At 40.5% G+C, this 23,106-nt stretch overlaps 1 protein-coding gene across 3 annotated transcripts; it reads right to left on the reverse strand.

Annotated features, from left to right (window-relative positions):
• Positions 1-380: 380 nt before the first annotated feature.
• Positions 381-22,508, reverse strand: ddx43 (DEAD (Asp-Glu-Ala-Asp) box polypeptide 43). Of its 3 annotated transcripts, none has more exons than XM_049600489.1 (17): positions 22,048-22,508; positions 21,720-21,775; positions 17,802-17,919; positions 14,722-14,943; positions 14,507-14,588; positions 13,594-13,753; positions 10,087-10,205; positions 9,796-9,906; positions 9,543-9,684; positions 9,273-9,373; positions 7,307-7,394; positions 5,872-5,999; positions 5,588-5,697; positions 5,273-5,411; positions 5,073-5,160; positions 2,953-3,153; positions 381-653 (listed from the first exon to the last, which is right to left on the reverse strand). In XM_049600489.1, the coding sequence occupies exons 1-16, from the start codon at positions 22,355-22,357 to the stop codon at positions 2,968-2,970; spliced, it is 2,160 nt and encodes a 719-aa protein (XP_049456446.1). In that variant the 5' UTR covers positions 22,358-22,508; the 3' UTR covers positions 381-653; positions 2,953-2,967. The 3 variants fall into 3 exon arrangements, with proteins under 3 accessions (XP_049456446.1, XP_049456445.1, XP_049456447.1); XM_049600488.1 differs by having other exon boundaries at positions 381-656; XM_049600490.1 differs by having other exon boundaries at positions 381-656; positions 14,722-14,817; positions 22,048-22,506.
• Between the last annotated feature and the right edge of the window lie 598 nt (positions 22,509-23,106).

Genomic DNA, 23,106 nt, shown 5'->3' on the forward strand with positions numbered 1-23,106 from the left:
TGTTCTGGTTTCGATTTCCTGCTTAGATCCCCCTCACACACACACACACACAACCACCTCTTCTAGTAAATCTTACATGGTCAGCTGAGCAAAGTTACTTCCTGTCCATGGACTGCACGAGAGCTTTTGGACGTGATGCGGGGTATCACTTCTGGTAATAAAAATAATCTTATTATATTAGCTTCAGCATCTTCCAGATAAATGTTCCCCCATTTTAGTGGACGCACAGAAATAGTGCAAAGACATCACTGCATCATATGGAGAATATTTCAAGTTACCAAGCCAATAAATACTCTGGCTGCAACGTCTCTTTAAAAGGAGAATTTATTTTTCAGATTTAGATCTGCCAAATCAAGAAATTATATAAACTTAATATTCAGAGTAATAGTACATACTGCTGTGGTTAGTGAGTTACAGACAGAAGAAAACTGTCAAAATTGTGCATTTTAAACATTTTTTAAAAACAGGAGCACAACATAATGAGGTGTAACTGCCTCATTTTATAATGGATGATGATCCAGCAAAACACAAACAAACTTTTAAATGAAAGAAAATAAATCAAATAAAAAAAATAAAAATAAAAAAAAAAATATATATATATACACACATTCAAAAGAAATTACAACACAAGCGGTTTCGGATCCTGCTTCATCCTGCTGAGAGAAGTGTAAGAAAATTAACATTAGTCCTACATTATAATATAATACAGGACTAATACAGTGGTGGAAAAAAGTTTTCAGACACCCCGTGCATTTGTGAAATATTGCATTAAGAATCACTCTTAGGTCTTCAAGTGCAATTTCTTTTAGTACAGTCACAGCCAAAATACTAAATAAATCCTAAAAAAGCCATTAAAAACTTAAAATTGATTGGTTCCTTAAAATTACATAAGAAATTTTGAGTATTGGGTCATTTTGGTACCAGTGATGAAGGTCGTTCTTTTTATTAAAAGACACAATTTTTGTTGCCAAGCTTTGTGTCTACATAAAGCCAGCACATTTGAAAGTTCTTCAGACACAAAAATGGCTAAAACAAGGAACCTAACGCAGGAAACACACCTGAAGATAAAGATTCTCAGCCAGGAAGGGTACAGCTGCCGCCAGATAGCCAGGAAGTGCAGATGCAGTCCTTCAGCAGTTGGATACACTCTGCAGAAATACAGACTGTTGGAGCCAAATGCTTGATTTATGTTTTGAGGAATATTTTATTTTTTTCTAGTTTGCTATTATTATTTGTCTGATTGGTTATGAGATATGAACATGAAATATTCTGGTTTGAATTATGAGTTGAATTGATAACAATTATGAAATTGTGAATTGTTGCTAATTTTGATTATTTGTTGCTATGCATAATTGATGCCATTTCTCACCTCTGCCTCCTCTTTGTAGACAGGTGACTGCAGCACCTGGGATATATTAGTGTTGGCTATTGGGGCCGGGTGAGCTCTCGGTTTCAGGCATGCAGCCATACAGTTTTAGACCGCTGCTAAGTGTTGTTTTTTGTTTTGTTTGAATGGATGGTAAAGAAAGAAATGAACCGACATGATCTGTCTGTCACTCCATGATGCGGTAAGAAACCCCTAAGTTTTTTGGGAATAAACGTTTTGAACCAGAGGAGAGAAGTGTTTTGCATTTCATGGTCACTTTAAAACATTTGACACTGCTGGAGCGCGTCGGACTTGGATGCATGTAAGCCGAAGAGCCAAGAGCATCTTTCTAAGAAAAGATCGCGCTTATACAGACGAACTAACAGCTTGGAAGACAAACCAAGATCAGGGCGTCCAAGGGTTTCTTCAGCAAGAAATGACCGCATCCTGATCCGCATGTGCAGGCAAAACCGCCGAATGACTTCACAGGAGCTTCAGCAGCAGTGGTCAAACCAAACTGGTGTCCAGTGTTCCACCCGCACTGTACGTTGCCGACTTTTAGATCATGGCTTAAGGTCCTACAAGGCTATCAAGAAGCCCCTGATCAATGAGAGACAGAGGTTAGCCCGGCGTCGTTGGGCCCAGGCACACAAGAACTGGACAGCCAGGAACTGGAAGAAGATTTTGTGGTCAGATGAGTCCAGTTTCCAGCTTTATCTTCCTCCTACTAATGTGAGGGTACGCAGAAGGCCAGGCGAAGCATTATCTCCAGCATGTACAGTACCTACTGTCAGGCATGGTGGAGGCAGTATCATGGTTTGGGGATGCCTGAGTGCTGCTGGTGTTGGTCATCTCACTGTCTGTGATGGCACATTGAACTCTACCAAGTATTGTACCATTCTCGAAACCCACATGCTCCCTTCTGTGCGTGCACTGTTCTGTCGAGGTAAAAACTGGATGTTTCAACAAGAACTTGGCTGCAGGAGCACAGTATCCAGGTCTTAGAGTGGCCAGCTCAATCCCCGGACATGAGCCCCATTGAAAATCTGTGGTGGATTATCAAAAGGTCTGTTTCAAAGCATAAACCAAAGAATTTAGAAGAATGAAAAGCAGTAATTCAAGAAGAATGGGACAAGATTACCCCTCGACAGTGTGAAAGACTCGTGGGGAACATGCCAGCCAGGATTAGAGCTCTACTACGTGCCAATGGCAGGACTACTAAATATTAATTTGATGATGTGATGGTTTATTTATTTTTTGTTCAGTTTTGAACACATTCTCTGTTATTTGTTGACTTTGATACTGACAATGTTGAGAACTGACATATTGAAACTGTCAAGAATTTAGTTTTGTTAGTTTTTCTTGTAAACAATAAACAAAACAATATAATTTGTATTTGTTTGTATCTGTCTAATGCAGCCACACCTTTTGAAACACAAAAAAGATTTTTCCACAAATATTTCATGATAATATTTGAGATTGTGTAAAATTTTAAGGGTGTCCGAAAACTTTTTTCCACCACTGTACTTCCACCTGAGTAGTTTTGTAAACCTGTGTGAGAAACCTTGTAGCATACGTGGACTTACATGAACAATCATGCATTAGAATCCCCAATTTTCGCTTCGATCCCTGCCTCCTCTTCCTCCACCATCTCTCCAGCCCCCTCCTCCTCCTCCTCTTCTTCTTCGTCCTTCTCCTCCCTCTCGTTCCCTTGGATTGCACAGCTCCTTCTCCCTCTTGTGCTTCTCGTATCGCTCTGCCATCAGCACCAGCTCCTCAGGAACCTCCTGCAACAGGATTCACAAAAACATTTAATATGCACTGCTAGATTTTTTTTATTAAATCTACTTTAAATTCGACAGATTAATTAAGATCAATTAAGAACATAACACATGCTTCCCACTCGATAGCACTGTTCATTCCAGCTTTTTGGTTGCAAAAATGTTTTGAGAACTGATTTGTGACTTTGTGCCAGAGTATATGTAAAAATATCTTTTTAAATAAAAAACTAAAATGCGTTTTGGTCTATCTATATTTTGTATATTTCATTGGATGAATCTTAAGTTAAAGGACATGCATTTGTATACTGTATACACTCATCGGCCACTTTATTAGGTACACCTTTTCCACTGCTTGTTAACACAAATAGCTAATCAGCCAATCACGTGACAGCAACTCAATGTATTTAGGCATGTAGACATGGTCAAGACAACCTGCTGAAGTTCAAACCGAGCATCAGAATGAGGAAGAAAGGTGATTTAAGTGACTTTGAACGTGGCATGGTTGTTGGTGTCAGACAGGCTGGTCTGACACCAACAACCATCTTCTTCTGATGGCTACTTCCAGCAGGATAACGCACCATGTCACAAAGCTCAAATCATCTCAAACTGGTTTCTTGAACATGACAGTGAGTTCAGTGTACTCCAATGGCCTCCACAGTCAAGTTTTGTTTTTAGTCAGGACTTTTAAGTGTATCAGCCTATGGATGTTTTATGTTCTGATAGTTGAGGGAGTCTTGAATGGATGGGCTTTTGTGTGTCATCACTGACACAGCTGTGTATTATTACACAGTTACGGGCTGTATTTAAGCACTGGGAACTTCCCAAGTCTCTTAAATTGCATCCACGTTTCCCTCACTTGAATTTTGGCCCCTCTCACTGGATATGCAAGGAGAGGAAACGAGGAAATATGTGTTTAGAGAACTCAGTCGTTTTGCTCTCTAAAGCGACATCTGTTTCTGATGACGGCAGCAAATGATCACAGCTGGATCAGCTGCCAGTTGGCTTTAACAGCTACACAGACTTTTGATGGAGTTTGTGTCTGCACATGCATACTAATAAAGGCAGTTATAACCACCAGAGCGGCCGCGTTTCGTTTCTGTCTAACAAACACCTGCACATGAGGAACAACCTACTTCTTGTATTTATATTTTTTACGGTGTCCTGTCCAAGACACAGAATGCATTCATATCATTTACTTATTATTTGAATTTATTGATATTCTGATTGTGAATTCATTATTTATTAACCCAGAATATGGCTGTGGTGTCTACTGAACACTTTAAAGTACTTATTAGGCTAAATGTTCTGGAAAAATGATGAACTTATGTCACTCACATCCAACATGACGCTCAGGAATGATCAGCCTCACGTGTGACTAAACGAAAATTAAAAATGTGAAAGTGTCTCTTACTGAGAGACCCTCCTACTCTCTTTGACTTTAATTGTATCTAGGGCTGCCACTACCGATTATTTTCATTGTCGACTAATCTGTCGATTATTTCTTCGATTAGTCGACTAATCATCATCATCGAAAAATGTGTTAAAATGTTGAAAAATGTCAGTCTGTCTCGCCCAAATCCCCAAATTACATCATCTAATGCCTTGTTTCATACTCACGCCAAAGGGTTTTAGTTCACTGTCACGGGAGAGTGTGTAAAGCTGCCAATATCTGAACGTCTGAAGCTGCAGTAAGAGTATTTTGGGGTACTTTTATAGTACTTTTCTATAAAAAATGACTCAAACGGATTAGTCAACTACTAAAATAGTCACCGATTATTTTAATAGTCGATTAGTCATCGATTAGTCGACTGATCGTGGCAGCCCTAATTGTATCCATAATAAAAAGTTCATGGGGTAAATAATAGATCTCGTTTCTAATAAACAAATGAAAATTTCTGTGGTCAAAATAATGTGTGTGTACTAACCTGTCCTGCTCGTTCCAGTATTGGAATCAGCTCAGGGGCCATCCTCCAGTTTTCTCTTGTTACCAAGGTAACAGAAGCACCTGAGCGTCTGACACATGAAAGCATCAACATCACAAACTAACCCAACAACAGACAGACACCTGTAGTGACTTTCAATCATGTGACACAAGGAGAATGTCCGTAGACAGACACTCACTTACCCTGCTCGGCCAGTTCGGCCCACGCGGTGGACATACTCCTCTATGTTACGTGGGAAGTCATAATTGAAGACATGTGTAATGTCAGCGACATCTAACCCTCGAGACGCCAAGTCTGTTGCGACCAGGATACGAACTCGGCCTGGAAAAAGATTACAGTCTCTGGTGAGTTTGATCCTTTAACCTTTAGTTGTGGCAGCTCATTGTCTTCAAGATAAGATCACCAGCTCCAACAATAATGTAAGTTACAGTCACCTCTGCTTCCTGAGTGAGAGAAAGCCTTTTATTCAAAACCACATTTTCCTTCATGTTACGTACTCTCTTTAAAGTCCTTGAGGGCCTCTTCACGGTCACACTGCTCACGGTCACCATGGAGACTTTGCACAGCCAGACCCTGCAGACACATGTCACTGGACAGGTCATCAGCTCTGAGATGGAAAATGAAAAGATACACACATTGAACTATTAGTATAGGTGGTAAACGCTGCCAGTGTAAACACATGGTGGACTCAGGTATTTACTAGGGACTGTGGGTGGTGGCTAAAACATATAATTTACTCTCTTGATTCAAAGCCAGATGTTGTGACTGACTTCCCACTCACACAAGTTTCTTGCCGACAAAGATGAGGACTTTATCCTGGGGCAGCATGTTTCTGATGAAGTCAAACACGTAGGCCTTTTTCTCTTCTTCATGGACAATCAGCACTCTTTGCTGCACTGTGTTAACCGCCTGAGACCCAGGGAAAGACAGGAAGTGTAGAAACAGCACACAGCATCTCGAATTCACTGTCTAAAAGCCACGAAGCTTAGGAAATGTTAAAAACAAATGGCCAAGAATAAATAAAAATAAGTATTTGAGCCATTTTTGTGGGGGAGAAACAGTATTTATCAGTTTGCTCTCATTTAATTGGCTCACGGTCAGAGACAGTCCCTGCATTCCAAATCGCATACTTCTACTATATACTTTTAGTATGTACTGCAGCTGCCCTTAAAAAGTATGTAGTGTAGTATGCAGTATGCATACTATTGGGACACACTACGTCCGCCATCACATCGCTCCCTGAACTCCGACCCTCTTGCTCACTTCCGCTGCCGTCCATAGTGCCACATTTGAATATTTTGTGTTGTTGTACTTCTGAGATGCTGGAGAGCTCTGTTGCTGTTATGTCGTAATGTATGTTGTTGTTTCACGTAAACAGTTCCAAGCCTATTATTAGTGACCTGTCTATTGAACCAGTCACCAGTAGGCTTATTAACCCCCTTCACACATAGTTCTCTGTTGCTGGCAGATGTTTGATGCTAAATATATTTACAGCTATGCAGCTGCTGGCACTATATTCTGTCTGCACGTGAAGCAGCCTTACATTCACATTACTTTAACTTGTAGTGTAACATACTTGCACATTCTTACTACATTACTTAATATGTATTTGACTTTTACTATTTATATATTTATATATTTATTAGTCTATACTGCTCATACCTGGCTCATAGTGTATTCATATTTAGTCATATTCATTCATTATTTATACCACACTTACACCACTGCCTATACTGGTAGAATCTTCTATATTGTAGTCATAGCTGAACCCTAACATTGATTATACTATAATCACAATAAAGTTGAATGTTGTAACCATGTTCTTGAAAAACTGTATGATATGTGACAGTATATAATCAGATCATTGCAGTCCTAATATCTCGTGTCTTAGTATCTCAAATTAAATAAACCATGTATGAAAGGAAGTGTGGGCGTTGGTTGTACACACAGCTCAGTAAGTGTGACGTAACTTCCGCTGCGCAAAGGATTGTGGGTCAGAATGGCCAAAGAAGCACGCTGACATGCATACTGCGAAATATGGCTGGATGTAGTAGAACATCCTGGTACTTTTGGCATACTGCATCTGACATACTATGTATTGGGACACACTAATTTTTTTTCTGGCATACTAAATAGTATAGTAGTATGGGTATTGGAACGCAGGGAGTGTCTCCAGTATTCAGACACTTCATAGATGACTGAGTGTATCCACTTACTGCCAGGTCCAGGGTGCCCACATAAACCATCATGGGACTCTTTAGGTAGGACTTGGCCAATCGTCTCACACCTGTGGGCCAGGTGGCACTGAAACATGGAAGTTTGAGATGGAAAAAGGAAGTTTAAATTCTACACTTCACATTTCAAAGAAAATCTTCTGTATTTAACAGTCAACATCTATTGTTCATTTGTGAAGATGTGGATTAATTATGCAGTTTGATACATATATATACATTTTCTCTTTAAAAAAAGATTCATGTAGTTTTAAGCATGATGAAACACATTCCCTGAGGTCATTAATATATGAATTCTAACTAAAATAATATCACAGTATTTCAGGGAATTTTCGCAACAACCATATTCTTGACAATATGACAAAGCAGTATAAAATTATTTTTATTATTTATTTAAGAAATCAGAATTGCAACAAAATACGTGATACACTTTTACAGTTTGCCTTCAAATATTCAGTAAAAACTAAACAAAAATTAAATAATTTCTTTAGTTTGTGAACAACAGCAGTAACTCAGAGTGAGATTCGGATTCTGTTGCAATATTAATAGTTCAACTAAATAAAATCTACCACTAATTACACATTTAAACAGTTACCAAATACAAAAAATGTCCCCTGGGATCTATAAATATAAATCAACAGGTGATTTCCTTCCCGGTTTCCTTGTTTTTTTTTTTCCACCCGGACCTTTATGCTCTGCCATTTCTCCTCTAATCATCACGCTGTAACCTGTGACAGGCTGTTATGATACCACAACTATCACACATTCACATATATGGAGTTTCTTGTTGAGCCACAAGCAGCACGTAGGTTTACTTACCACAGGTTTATTACAAAATGACACCGACTCCTGTGTGTGCATGTCGAGAGAGGACAGTGCTGCTGCAGGGGGAGGTACCAAATGAGTTCCCTCTGAGCGGTAAGTCGCTAAAAGAGTCTTAGAAGTCCGGGGCTGTTTGTAAACCAGGCCTAACGACGCCACAGTGTATTCCACACTACTGAAGTTGCTCCTTTTTTTGAAACAATGGAGTCGGTAATAATTTCGTTTTCAGCCATGCTTCTTGATGCCGTGGCTAACAGTATGAAGTCAGTGTCAACAAGTCGAAATATCACGGTATGACGTTTTCATGATATCAAATATGATGATATGGCACACCTCTATTCTCTCCAAACTGTGGTGGAAACATTGAATTACACTGGGTGGTTTTCATGCTCAAAGTCTGGAATGTAAATGCTCTCTCTAGGACTGCATCTGCGGTTGTGTCCTGCTATCTCATTCATTTAATTCCCCCTCCATTCAAAAATGTGTTTTCTAAGTCCCCGCCTTTCATATTAACTTTTACTACAGTGGGGGATGTCTGTGTACTTCCCTAAAATCTGCTATTCAAATGAATGCTAGGCAAACTAGCTTAGATAAGTAACAAATCCATGAGACAGATTGAGGAGGGAACAGACTTTGACACAACAGCAGCAATGAAACCTGACAGTGAGAGTTGCATTAGTATCATGAAAGTTTTGATAGCAAACTTGGTAGAGTGTGCAGTTTTTGGATGTAAACCAGACACTGGAGCTTCCCTCCACTATTCACCAAACACCCCACCATAGCAGATATTATTGTATGTTTCACAAACATTAACCCGGTGTCAGCCACTGACAGTTAGCCTACAAGCTAACAGCATAAACAAATAAAAGATGCTAACTACCCTGACACATCTGCTAGTCGTGGATATTGGTGCACTCCTCATCTGAGTCTAGGTCTGCCCAAACATGTAAAGCTGAATCTGGAAGCAGGAAATGAAACCTACCACAAGCAGTAGTGGTGGGCGGGATGGATGCCAAATCCAGAATTTCTCAATGAGAAAGAAAGAGTAGATCCACCCCCCCCTCCTTTTCAGAGATTTTTTCAGCTACATGTGAAAACCATGTTAAACACAAAGTGACTTTACTCATACCTGGTCATGACAGTCTGACGGTCTGGGCGGATGTCCAGGAGAATCTTCATAATCTGCGGTTCAAAACCCATATCTAGCATACGGTCAGCCTCGTCCAGCACCTTTACCCAGTGATCAGAGCAGTCATTAAAGGCAACCTGTCAGTACTCACACACAACAATTAAGAAAAGAACACAAACTTTTGCTATGTTCATTTGTGCCAACACCTAACACCTGAAGAATTTCACACACAAACTGAGGCACTAAGACACACAGACACAAACAGCTGACCAAGTAGGTGATGGAGCGCAGACTGATGAGCTCATTCATCTGTAGATCATTTAGTCGACCTGGTGTAGCGATCACTATGTCCACACCGCATTTCACCAGGTTGATCTGGCCTCTCCTGTCCCCTCCGCCATAGATACAGATACTGAGAGAAGGTACAGAAGGAACAGACATCACCATGGTAACTCTACATCGCAATGTATTATTGAATTTAAGGTCATCCTTTATGATGTGTGTTAATATAAGACTGCTGGACCTTTTGTAGCCCTTATAGCGGTACTTTTTGCACTCAGTCTCAATCTGCAAGGCCAGCTCTCTGGTGGGAGTCAGCACCAACATGCCTGGGCCATCCTGCTCAGCTCTAGGCCTATCAAGGACAGAAAGACAAACAGACAGAAAGTGTCTCACAGATAAACAGACATAAATATCAAAACTGCTCTGAAACAAGAGAAAAGAAACAGTTCTTTCACTAGTTGGAAATAATTATTGATGCCGAAAAGGAAAGATAAGAATTCACCAAAGAGAGGGACGCAGGTGCTGTACTCACAGAGGCTGTCCGTCCATGTGGATGAACCCTGGTAGCAGGTAGGCCAGGGTTTTCCCTGTTCCTGTCTGAGCGATGGCAATCAGGTCCTCCCCGCTCAGCAACACTGGCCATGCCTGAGACTGGTGAACAAAAACAAACAAAAACATCATCATACATTTATACAAACACAGAGATTAATAGTGTACTCATACACAAAACCACAGCTGGTGTGAAGAAGACTACTCAAGTAACTAATCTACATATATGCTGTATTAAAGTTATTCAGCAAAACAAGATTGAAGAAATGTAAAAAATAACTAACACTATCAAAAGGAATCTACAGATCACATTAAACACATATTTAAATCTAAATATGAGATTTTTTCTTGCATCAATGCGGTTCTGCTGTAGTAAGAGCAATTATCTTCTTACATGGAGACAACGCAACACTATACAAAATTAATATCACTTAAAAGTTGAGGAAAAAAACAGGGAGTGCTGCACTTGGTTAAAGCTCTGTGTAGTCAGGCGGAATTTATACTTCTGCATTGAATCAACACTGTAGCTGCAGCATAGGATCTGCGTCAATGTAGAGCCTACGCCGTAGTCTGACATGCATCCCCCCCCAGAAATGTAACCACACGTCACGTTGACGCAGACCTCCTGTCTGTTTCTGTACGCTGAAACCATTTCCCTCAGTGGAAACAAAGCTTTCATTTACTTTTATTTCACAGATAAGAAACAATACATTGTGAAGACAGTAAAGCCTCCACAAAATAGCATTTTAAGTCTTGTGTGTGATTTATCCTGGCTTCATATGAGCAGAAGAAATCTCTGCTCGTCGCTAGGCTAATTTATACATATATGTTTGGAAAACGTGTCAAGTATGAGACACTTGTTTTGTCAGTGAACATCGTGAGTTGTAATGGAGCCAAATTATGTACCATTACCTTTATTACATGCTGCTGTTGCTGTTGTTACTGGCTTCGTATGAGAAGAGGAAAAGTTTGCTAGCTGCTAGGCTAATTTACACAATATAAAATGCCATAGGCTTGTGCTAATAACATTAGCATGTTGTATTTGTGAGGGAAATGTGTCCAGATAAAGACAAGTGTTTGTCTGTGAATGCTGCGAGTTATAGTGAAGCTGATTTGTGTACTTGTGTTTGAAACTGTCTCTATTAAGTCATATTTAATGTGTGTTTAATGTGTTTTTTTTAATCAACCAAACTTTACAGCACTTCACAGCAACCCTACCACCAACTAGTGTTACAGCATGTAAGATCAACATTTTGTGAAATACACTTCACACACAATCAATATCAATTTATTTCACGCATTTATTACAGAGCTGGAGTCAGGGCGTGTTTAGCCTTACTTAACATAAGACATGAGGCAGGGGAAAAACTGCGAGCCTGGCTTAGTCAAAGTGAAAAACTTTCAGTTCAATTCAATTCAATTTTATTTATAAAGCCCAATATCACAAATCACAATTTGCCTCACAGGGCTTTACAGCATACGACATCCCTCTGTCCTCCTGACCCTCGCAGCGGATAAGGAAAAACTCCCCAAAAAACCCCTTTAACGGGAAAAAAAAATGGTAGAAACCTCAGGAAGAGCAACTGAGAGAGAGAGAGAGAGAGAGAGAGAGAGAGAGAGAGAGAGAGAGAGAGAGAGAGAGATATGCAGGTAATGACAGTAGCTTACAACAACATTATTGAAAGTAATAATATTATAGTTATAGTTCTGGCTACTGCGGTACAATATGTTGAAAGTATATATTAATACCTGGCAGTATACATGTGTGACAATAGTCATATGTGTATAATAACAGTAGAAGTATGACTAATGACTTATGATGGCAGCAGCAGCAGGAGGCATCTGCTTCACTACCATTAAGTCCAAATTGTCACTATGTTGTTTGTTCATGAACAGAAACCTATAAAAGGACTATTAAAAACATGAGGGGTATTCACAAATTATAGCAATGTCTTGAACGACAGACAGACTCGACAAAAGTTTCCACTGAGATTAAGAGACCTGGCAACGATGTACAGGTAATACATTTACTTAAGTTTTGCTTTTAATCACTGGTTGGCAGGCATACCAATCTAACAGCATCACACCAGCAAGTATTAAAAAACATGTGAGCTGGAGCAGAGCACAGGGTGCGGCAGTACAACACCTTCACATCAGCATGTTTGCCAGACTGGCATTGCAAAATACAGAACCAGCTCTGCAACTAATTGAAAGCACGGGCCAGTGGTAATACTCTTCATCAGACCAAACCTCTTACTGTGAAATGAAAGTGAAACTTGAGGGAGAGATGATGCCGTTTCATTTCCCCCCTGCAGCATATTCTTTGTGGTCGGCACTGACACAGATGTAGTGAGCAACATTTCCAGCTAAGGAGCCTTTGAAAAACTCAGGAAACACACCCAGACGCTTTCCCAGAACACATTCGTCACTGGAATTACAGCATGTGCACTGATCTAATGTGACTCCTATGATTTACATTTAGATATCTTATAGATGTTTGAATGTTTTAAATGTCAATGGCTTCTGTAGCAGCATCCCACTAGAGTTTCGGTTAGAGTTTTATGATGCAGGATGGATTTAATTCAAATTTAGAAGACATACATTTCTGTCCCAGGCAATGTCTTTATAGTTTATAGAAAAAAAGGTGTAAAAAATAAAAAAGGGTCTGTTGGAAGTACGTCAGTTTGAAAGTTAGGAACCATTTTTATTACAACACAATAAAAACACCTCATAAGAGAATTAAGTTTTCAAATTTCTATCATTTACTTTGGCAGTATTGATAGTAGACCTACACTGCCTCTCTGGTACTCTGAATACAGCATAAACACTGAATAATTATTCTGAGCAACAGTTTGGATCAAGGGAATCTCACATTAAGAGGTAATTTATGTAGAAAAACTGTTAATTAAATTGTTTTTTTGCTCAGCACTCAACACATTGTGTCATCTAAGATTTCCTTTCACTTCTGTGTTTTGAGACTAAAACCACAGATTAATAAAAAAGAAAAAAAGCCTAAATATTTCCTGTCAATGCCGCTGTTAATGCGGGTATTTCCGCATATGGATCTCAGTAAATCACGGGGATTACCAATGGCAACAGACAGCAAATTGGAAAAGGTCACAACAGGTCTCTGCAACGGTCTTTGCAACAAACCACACACAGTATACCACATGGACATTTTGTTCCAAATAAGGTGCTTTTTCAACACAGTAATTAAAACAACTCTTTCATTTACAGGACACAGAGCGATGTTTCCCCCTGTTGACAAGTCATTAAACTACAGTATTGGGTTATTGGATTATTGGTCACTAACCAAACTAAGTATTTAACGTCAGCCTGATTTGATCAAACCAACATAAACATTAGCTGCAGTGCAACAGTTCAACACATCATAAACTCCATTATTTGAGGAATGTGGTTCCAATATGTTCAGCAGTGATACTTCAAAGCAAGATTAGCAGTAAAATGTGCCCAGGTGCCAGGCTCATACCTGGATGGGGGTCGGTTTGGCAAAGCCAACGTGTTCAATATTTTCCATGACCTCTGGATAAAGCTCGAAGGCCTCCAGAAATGTGCGACAGGGGTTGGGAATATTCCGCTTCTCCCCCTCCTCCTTCAGGTCGTCAACAAAGATATTGTTATTCTCCTTCCTGTAGAAAAGTAAACAAGAGCATTGTGGTATTGGCTGACAGGGCAGAGAGTGGTTGATACCTAACCACATTACTGTGCTGGACAGGGATGAATATGCTACTTGTTTATCAGATGTTTAAGAAACCACATTTAGTCCAATCTGTACTATATCCAAAACCTCACATGAAGATCAACTATGCAGTGTGTTGATGTTTTTCTGCTCTGTTTACAACTTGTGCAAAGAATATCTTTTCGATTTCAAAAACTAAACCACTTTCACTGTGTCCTGAGGAGCTACAGATCAGTGCTTGATGTTAACTGTGGCCCTTTTGACCTGTACAACCAGATTTACGCTACTGTCAATCCCTTTTTGTAAACTACTTTTCCTGTACTTCCCAGCAATGCTCGCCCTTATTATGAAGCTTTAGTGAGAACCACTGACGAATTCCGGGACAAGCAGGCTTGCATGTGTCTGCATGACACGTTTGCATACAGTATTACAGCCACACCTACTCAGATAACACATTAAAAGGCGGATAAATGGTGCCACCTATTTGTCTTAGGCTGTAATGGAAAAACAATGCAGACAATAAACACTTCAGGGAACAGTGTTGGTTTGAGAAATCTGGGAGGTTTGAGGTTTTGCAAGTATGTCAACTAAAAGACAGCTGTCATTTGACTCTACTGCTGTCTAGCATTGTATAATATATTGTGGACATCCCTGTTTACACCCGCTAGATGCTGTGATGAAAAGGCAACTGTGTTAGATTTACCTCCATTGACAGACTTCCTCTGCCGTAAGCATGGATACGCTCTCTGCCTCGGTGTAAAACTTCTTCTTTATGGGTGGGAGGTCTAAGAGAAGTTGTAAATATTATTGAGAAAGAGTTTAAAGCTGCAGATGAGGCCTATTCACTGAAAAACATATCCCTTTCCAAATGCTTGGAGACTGAAGTGTATGCAGAGCAGTGACAACATGAGCCCTCACCCTTCCACTTGAGCTCTTCATACTTGTCCTTGTTCTCCCGGATGGAGTTCCAGTCGATGGATGCAGGGGCTGGAGCAACATCTGCAGCCTGTAATGCTGCAGCAGACCAGACAGAGTTACTCTTTACCCCTCCATCATCTCCCCTTCTGTAGCCTCCTCCATCACCTCCCATTCTGTAGCCTCCTCCATCACCTCCTCCATGGTGCCCCCCCCTACCAGGACCTGAGAGACAGATCAGCAGCACAGCAAAGTTATGTTAATATTTTCAGTACAGAAGATCAGTATAGAAATAAACAGGCCATAAGCACCCTGCTTCTATTGACACAGCCATCTAATTTGTGATGATGCTGCTTTGGATACCATCAAATTATGTCCCAAATTAAAGTGCCAGTATTTACTGCATCTACTGAGATATTTTTTTCCAGTTCATCTTGTGTCATTATTATTCCTAAAACAAAAATATTTGTGCAGTCCGTGTTGATATGCAGCTAAAAGCCACTGTACTAACCATGCAGAGATGAGCTGTAGGCTAGCTAGCAACAGACACACTGACTGTAGTTATGGAAGTGTGCCTGTATGTGTGTTTTAGGGCTGTCCCGAATACCATTTTTTAACATTCGGACCTTCGGCAGAACTTATAACGACGGCGGCGGACTCCAGGGTTTTTCCGGACCTAATTGTATTGCGGAGTTTTGCACAGCGATGACCGGATCTTTGCTCTCAAACCACAAAAACATGTGATGGCACAACAGTCTCCTTCAGTACATTATTCTATGCTTTCTTTTGTAGGAAGCATCTGCAAGTAATTGGTTGCTGGCAGACACTCTGCTGCAATAAAATGGTTAATCAGCAGTGCCGTGCACTGTAGAGGTTGTGCCGGCCTGAATGGAATACAATGTCTATAGCCTTACTGTTGTGTGTACAGCCTTATAGACTGAGCTGAGTAGTGATGCGTGGGTCGACCCGTAACCCACAGGACCCGCAAATGGACCTGCGGGTCGGGCAGCAGTGATCGTCTGTTAAATCGGTCTGTAAATGATATTTTGACATTATTGGCTATTACTGTCATGGCACCCGAAGATACTCACGTGTTGAGCAGGTGACAGTCCGCAATCGTTTTCAAAACACACTTGTGTCACGCACTCCAAAAGAAACTTGTTGAAACTTTAAACAATAATTTATTGTACAAAATGGGGGAAACAAACACTGACAAAACGGTTCCATAATTCATATTAAATTCAAAAGATAACGAAAAAACAGCTACAAGTTAGAGGGAATAGTGATAAAGTGGTAAAACTTGGCATTGATCCACAGCCTCAGACAGATGTGCTCAAGCGTGCCGTGCACACAAGCTCAGTTGGTAGGATACTATATTTTCACATTTTTAAACAATGCAATTTAAAAGTTTTGATTTTTATTGATAACCTACATTTACCAACAACAAAAAGACTACATTTAGCACCGAAAAAATGTTTTTTAAAAAAAAAAGTAAATAAAAAAATAATGAATACCAAATTTTCATAACGAATAGAAACGAATATCTGAATATTTGGGTACAGCCCTAGTGTGTTTATGTTAAAATCACGGCCTTCTTTTGACTTTGTAAGCAGCCACACAGCCTTGAAAATTTGCCCTCATTCTGTCTGAACACACAGTAAGAGCTGCAAGATGTTGCAGCTGAAATTTAAGTGCTTTAAAGTAGGGATGCACTGATTGTGAAATTCCGGGCTGTTACCAATGTTTAAATTACAATTTGGATGAAGCCAGAACTCATATTTTGTGTCTTTATTTATTCCCCCTTCTGTGCCAGAGAAACTAAGACATCTGCACTGAACCCAACTGTTTTAAAGTCATTAAGCTCTTCATTACACTATCTTTGAATGAGCACAAATTCAATCATAGGATAGATAAAACAACCTTTTATATATCCTTTCATGTAAAAACATTTTTTTATTGCTTCAAAAGCCATTTGACTGTATATATCATAATTCCCTCTTTAATATCTATTTTATATTGCTGTGAAAACATCATCAATAGTCATTTCTCTTTTAAATGACTATTTCTTAAGGTTTCTCACCAAAAATTACATTTTATAAGATTACATTTGAACACATCATACATTCTAATTTACCTTCGCCCAATAGTCACTTTTACTGAACTGAGCTTGAACGCATCATAATGAACATCATAAACTGATAGCGCTGGGCACTGGCTGCTAACAGCTAACCTTAACTAGCTCTCCTCCTGCCGATACTCGGATTTCAACAAGGATTTGTCATTAATGTAGCATCAGCAGGAAAAAAAATACACTTCAATAGTCTGTTAACCGCATCCTTTCATCCTCAAGAAATCCTAAGAATATCTATATTCATCCCAAACATGTTTTCTATTGTCCCTGGGATGACAGGTCGATGTTAGTCACTGAGCCCTGCTTTTCAGTCTGCACAAAACTGATGTAAAACAGATAAAGATCAGCCACAGCCATCAATGAATGTTATCTTATCTGCCCACAGACCAGTGGCAGTCAACAAGGTGTACTGATACTGATTACTGATGTTCAGTCGATGAATCAGTGCATCCCTAGCTTAGAGCAGTTAAAGTAAAAATACTGTTGCTTAAAATATAACCATGTTAACTACCTAAGTGTTCGTTGAAGGATAAAATTCACTTTTTTTTAGAAAAGAATATCTACAAATTGTTGTTAAAACTCATACTTCCTTGCCACAACTGAACTCACATTTCTTCGTCCAAGGAACGGGAAGACACTCTAAGTAAGAAATCACAGAAAACATTTCCCACTCTTTCTTAACTGAGTGTGTAGTTATTTAGTTTAAGCTCAAGTCTGTGCAGCATTCTTAAGTATCTGCTTATCATTCGCTGGGGCCCTGCTACATCACAAAAACAATCAAGATATCTTACTCACATACAGCACAATGTTAACCTGAGGACAATTTACTACATTGAAGGGAGTTAGATCCTTTTATGGATACAAAATGAGCTCATATTGAAGTGTAAAATGTGACTACATCAATGGAAAGAGTTTGCCAACCAAGGTAAAGACAGAAAAACTGACACTGTACCATTGGGAAAACGAGAGTTGCCATCAGCCACCAGGTCTTCAATCATCTCCTTGGCCTTCTGCTGGGCATCAGAGGACCCAAAGAGGACCACCTCAGCTTCATAGTCCCCCCTGTTTATCTGGAAAAAAGAGCAGCGGATTTACAAAGAGGGAATAAATATAACATCCTACACATGCCCACTAATGCAAAGAGAAACATTCACTATGCTTAGAAAAGGGTACAGGGAAGCAGCACAGCAGTCAAGGCTTGCTGTTAGGTGGATTCTGAAGGTGATTTAAAGCTTGAGCTGCACTTCTGGTGATCTAAAAGAAAACTTTATATTTAAGCAGTCCATTGACACTACATCGTCTTCAATTATTCCGGACGCCTCTCTTCCCTCATCAAAATGAGGGAGTAGGGGGAGGTAGAGTGTTCGGCCTGGTCCAGCGGGGAAGAGTTCAGTCCGCACAGACATATCTCCTTGGCTCTGCCTTCCCTTTGCCCCTACTTACTTTTCTATCCATCTAACCTTAACCCTTTGGCTCTTTTTCAGCCCTCTTAGCAGACTCAGAGCAGTGACTAAGCATTTTTTGCACATATGTGAACACTCCAAGAGAACTCAGGAGGTAGTCTGAGTGCAGTTCACTTAACCTGTGCCTTGTGAACACCAAGCTCTCCAGGTTCGCTCTGCTCTTTGCTGTTGTATTTAGCCCTCTAGATCACATGCTGTTGCACTGGGACGCTTGAAAAAAACAAATGCAATCACATCAGCCTATGACGCTTGCAAAGACGCAGGACGAGGAGTAGTTTGGTCCACGAAAGATACTGCACGTCTCCAGATGTGGACTGTGGAATACATCAAACGGCAACAGTCTACAGCACAGACACACAAAGGTTCTCCTCCAGTTTTAAGTTCATCTGAAAGCGAGGGGCTTCATAATCACACAGCAGTGCCATGTCAAAGTAAAAAACAAAAACAAAAAAAAAAAAACACAACAACAACAACAACAACTATATCAATATATATACAGAACAGGGTTCAACACTAAGGTTTTTTTTCACTTGTGCCCAGTCGGGCAAGTTGGTCACAGATCTACTTGCCCAAAGTTAGTTTTTACTTGCCCTATAAAAATGGTTTAATTTAAGCGGCTATCAAATAACAAAGACTGCAGTTAATTTCATGTTATGTAATCTTTATTCATACTGGATTTATTAATTAAAACAACATATGTCATATATTGTAGCTTAATTCCTACACAAATATGACAGTGTCAGGGCTTAAAATGAAAAATTTGTCAATCGTTCTCCGTCTATAATTTTGCGCCCTACTTGAGCCATGCCCACCTCTATTTATTTTTCACCCCTCTCTCCAGTTCTGCTGTATTAACACCGGGTTTAATATATTTTGCTTCCATCTCTCTGCCCTGCTCTACTCTACTTCAACGCTACTTAGCTCTCTTTCTCTACTCTACCAGTAGACTACCACATCCACCTGTTGCACAAAATGCACACAGCAGTGTTTCCCCTAGGATGGAGTTGTAGCAGCGGAGGTGAAGCACACGCATGAAAAATAATTTTCACATGCGTGAAACTTTTTTGTATGCTTGCAAAGCACAGCCTGCTGGGATGTTTCTATGTATCTACTGGCACCAGAAGGGCTCTTTAGGACTAAGTACATACAGTACATGTGTGCACAGTAATTAGCAGGTGAAATGTCTGTCTAGCTTACATATGAGGTGTCTCAAGATTTAGGAACATACAATTTTATTGAATATAATAAAGTATAAAGTCACTCGACATGCTGCTGCTTTGTGCTATGACCTATTTAAGTGTTGGAAGTTGTTATTTACGTGACAACGCCTGAATGCAACACAAGCTCAGCATGAGTGCCGTGCTACACTGCTCATCTGCGCGTAACAGCAGTCTGTTGGTTATTTACACGCTGTCCATAACAATAACTTTGTCAGCTGACAAACTGCACCAGGCTCGGGGTCAGGTTTGGTTAGGAAAATGAGGCCCGAGCCGCTCTAGCGTGCTCACCTGTGTGTGGCGGAACTCCGCCATGCGCGATACAGAGAGCAGAGGAGAATTGTTAACGCGTGACCATGTAGAGACAGAAATGACACAATGACATAACACCATAAATAGTATATTGTTATGTTTTTATATGAAGCGTCCGTCGCACAAAATAATATCAATGGGTGCTGTGGGGAGGACATTGTTATGTGTGCCTGTCACTTCAGGCAGAGAGACCGCTGCATCAGAGCCGAAGGAGCACGTTTTAAAATACATTTATTTTATCAATTAGTTATTAACTTTTACTATTTTTAGCAACTTGCCCGATCGGGCAAGTGAGTTGTTAGTTTACATGCCCGACCTTGAGTTTTACTTGCCCCGGGCAATCGGGCAATCCTTATTGTTGAGCCCTGCAGTATCTCACATAAGTGAGTACACCCCTCCCATTTTTGGAAATATTTTATTATATCTTGTCATGGGACAACACTATAGAAATGACACTTTGATATAACTTAAAGTAGTCAGTGTACAGCTTGTACAGTAGTATAGATTTACCTTCCTCTGAAAATTACTCAAAACACAGCCATCAACATCTAAACAGCTGGCAACATAAGCGAGTTCACCCCACAGTGAACATGTCCAAATTGTTCCTAAAGTGTCAATATTTTGTATGCCAACCATTATTATCTAGCACTGCCTTAACCCTTTTGGGCATGGAATTCACCAGAGCTCACAGGTTGCTTCAGGAATCCTCTCCCACTCCTCCATGATGACATCATGGAGCAGATGGATGTGAAAACACCTTCTGCTCCTCCACCTTCAGCTTGAGAATGCCCCACAGGTGCACAGGTGAGTTTAGAGTTGGATACATACTTAGCCAGTCCATCACCTTCACCTTCAGGTTCCTCAGCAAGGCAGTTGTCATCTACTAGGTGTGTTTTGGGTCATTATCATGTTGGAAAACTGCATTGCAGCTCAGTTTCTGAAGAGGGGCGATCATGCTCCGCTCTGAATTCATGTTTCCCTAAATGAACTGAGCTCCCCAGAGCCGGCAGCACTCATGCAGCCCCAAACCATGATGCTGCCACCACTATACTTGACTGTAAGCAAGGGACAGTTGTCTTGGTGCTCTTCACCAAGGTGCCACACATGCTGAAAGAGCACCAAGACAACTGTCCCTTGCTTACACTGACTACTTTAAGTTATGTCAAAGTGTCATTTCTATAGTGTTGTCCCATGACAAGATATAATAAAATATTTCCAAAAATGGGAGGGGTGTACTCACTTATGTGAGATACTGTATCATATATAGGCTGTAATGTGAACAGAAAGAGAATGAGGCCGCATCAGAAACGAAGGTGACCAGAATGAACTGACAATGTGAATGCAAGAAGAACTGAGTCCCTTTACTGTTTGTCCACTTCTTTTCACTTTAAGAGGACTGAGTTTGGTTCATTTAAAAGGGACTAAATGTGAAAACACCCTAAGACATACAGAAATACCATCTGCCTGCTTTCTTGGTTCAATCTGAGTCTGCATGAGTAACATTGAGGCACTGTAAGTTTAAGTTTATTTACTTTATTAATCCCCCTGAAATTTAATGTTTTCACTCTTGCTTGTCAATTACACACAGGTCCGAAAGACACACACATGCACAAACAGGACCTATACATGTACAAAGTGGAGAGATGTCAGAGTGAGGGGTGCCTTCCGCAAGGGCACCTCGGCAGTGCCCAGGAGGTGAACTGGCACCTCTCCAGCCACCAGTCCACGCTCCATATTTTGGGCCGGACGGGGACTCGAACAGGCAACCCATGGGTACATTAAGTTTTCCATTTTAAAGTATATTCATAATGCCCAACATCAGCACTGTATATTCATGGATGTGCTGCACTAGTCTGAGACTAACATCAATCAACTTGCCTTGATCCTTGCACCGGTGCTCTCTTCAAGTTCACGGATTTTGGCTCCTCCACGACCTTAAATGAGATTAAAATATATTTAGAGTTTGACCAAAATCTCCACACGCTGCTGGTTACAGCAGTGAAAACATGAGTAACATAAGCCACATTAATGTAACGTAACTGACTGTAACGTTACCCACAGTTTGTGAATCTTTGCAGGATGGGGATTAACATACACCATCAAACCAACAGTCGTTAGCATAGCTGTTAGCTAACAGCGAACTCTAGCTAAGACTCCATTATGTGAAGCACCATTTTGAATATAAGTTATTGCTCTCTAACCTTACCTATTACCCTCCCAACTGAAGCGCTTTCAACGGTGAAAGTCACAGGCCTTTCATCTCCAAAAGTTCGTCGTCCAGGCCGACCTTCGCCTCCATTTGCCCGGCTTGTGTACTCGGATCCCTCGCCGCCGCCGCCGCGGTCAGCTCTCCACTCTCTCGGAGCTCCAGACCTGCCTCCACCTCTCACACCGAAACAAACATTTTCCCTGCGACTGTCGTAACTCGGCGGTTTCCATTCAGTCGGAGCTGATTTAGTAGCAGGCTTCTGGATAGCAACGCCGCCCTCGTCGTACTCCTCCTCCCAGTCAGACATCTTGGGTGTGACTCACCACCTGCTGCCAGGGCCACTTCACTAACGGCAATCAACTGTCAAGACTGTGTCACCTTCGCTTCCTGTCCGCGAGTCCACACTTCCGACTTTGTAAGGGATTTAAAAATATTGTATTTATAAACATGGAATGTGTTTGTATAAAATGAAATTGTAGGTATAACATAACAAGGAAGAGAAAAGAAATTTGCCAAAAAAATCTAATTATATTTGATACCACACCCATGGATGGATTACTGAATGGGCCTACTGGGCAAAGCCTCAAGGTCCCAAAGTTTCAGGGGGCCCCCAGGCCTTCACCTGCAAAATGCTACTCAAATTAACATGTGCCAACCTTATTTATACAGTCTAGGGTGCCAACCAAGGAAAATATAAAAGAAGGAATGGCCGTGACTACAGTGGCAGCGTTCCAGGAGCCAGACTTTGGTGCCAGTTCTATTGGAGTCAATGAGGCAGGCACAGCAAATCCCACTATAACCCATCATATCTTTGTTGTTTTCATTTTGGTAATTTTGTGTCTCTTTGTGGTTGTTTTGTGTCTCTGTGGTTGTTTTGCCAGTTTTTTGGTAGATGTTTTATGTCTCTGTAGTTCCTTTGTATTCTCTTGTGGTCATTTTGAGTCTCTTTCTGGTTGGTACCAAGGAAAATATAAAAGAAGGAATGGTTAAAGTTGAAACGGCAAAGATATAATGGGTTACAGTGTGATTTGCAGTGCCCATCCTATTGACTCCAAT

The sequence above is a fragment of the Epinephelus fuscoguttatus genome, linkage group LG16, assembly GCF_011397635.1.
Source record: "Epinephelus fuscoguttatus linkage group LG16, E.fuscoguttatus.final_Chr_v1".
In the NCBI taxonomy this organism is placed as follows: domain Eukaryota; kingdom Metazoa; phylum Chordata; class Actinopteri; order Perciformes; family Serranidae; genus Epinephelus; species Epinephelus fuscoguttatus.

Excerpts from the sequence above, each read along its gene's own strand:
- ddx43 (XM_049600489.1), bottom strand. The coding sequence starts at position 22,357 with ATGTCTGACTGGGAGGAGGAGTACGACGAGGGCGGCGTTGCTATCCAG. Across the intron at positions 21,776-22,047 it reads TTCAGTTGGGAGGGTAATAG|GTCGTGGAGGAGCCAAAATC; the intron begins GTAAGGTTAGAG and ends ATCTCATTTAAG. Across the intron at positions 5,412-5,587 it reads CCTCAAGGACTTTAAAGAGA|GCCGAGTTCGTATCCTGGTC; the intron begins GTACGTAACATG and ends ATCTTTTTCCAG.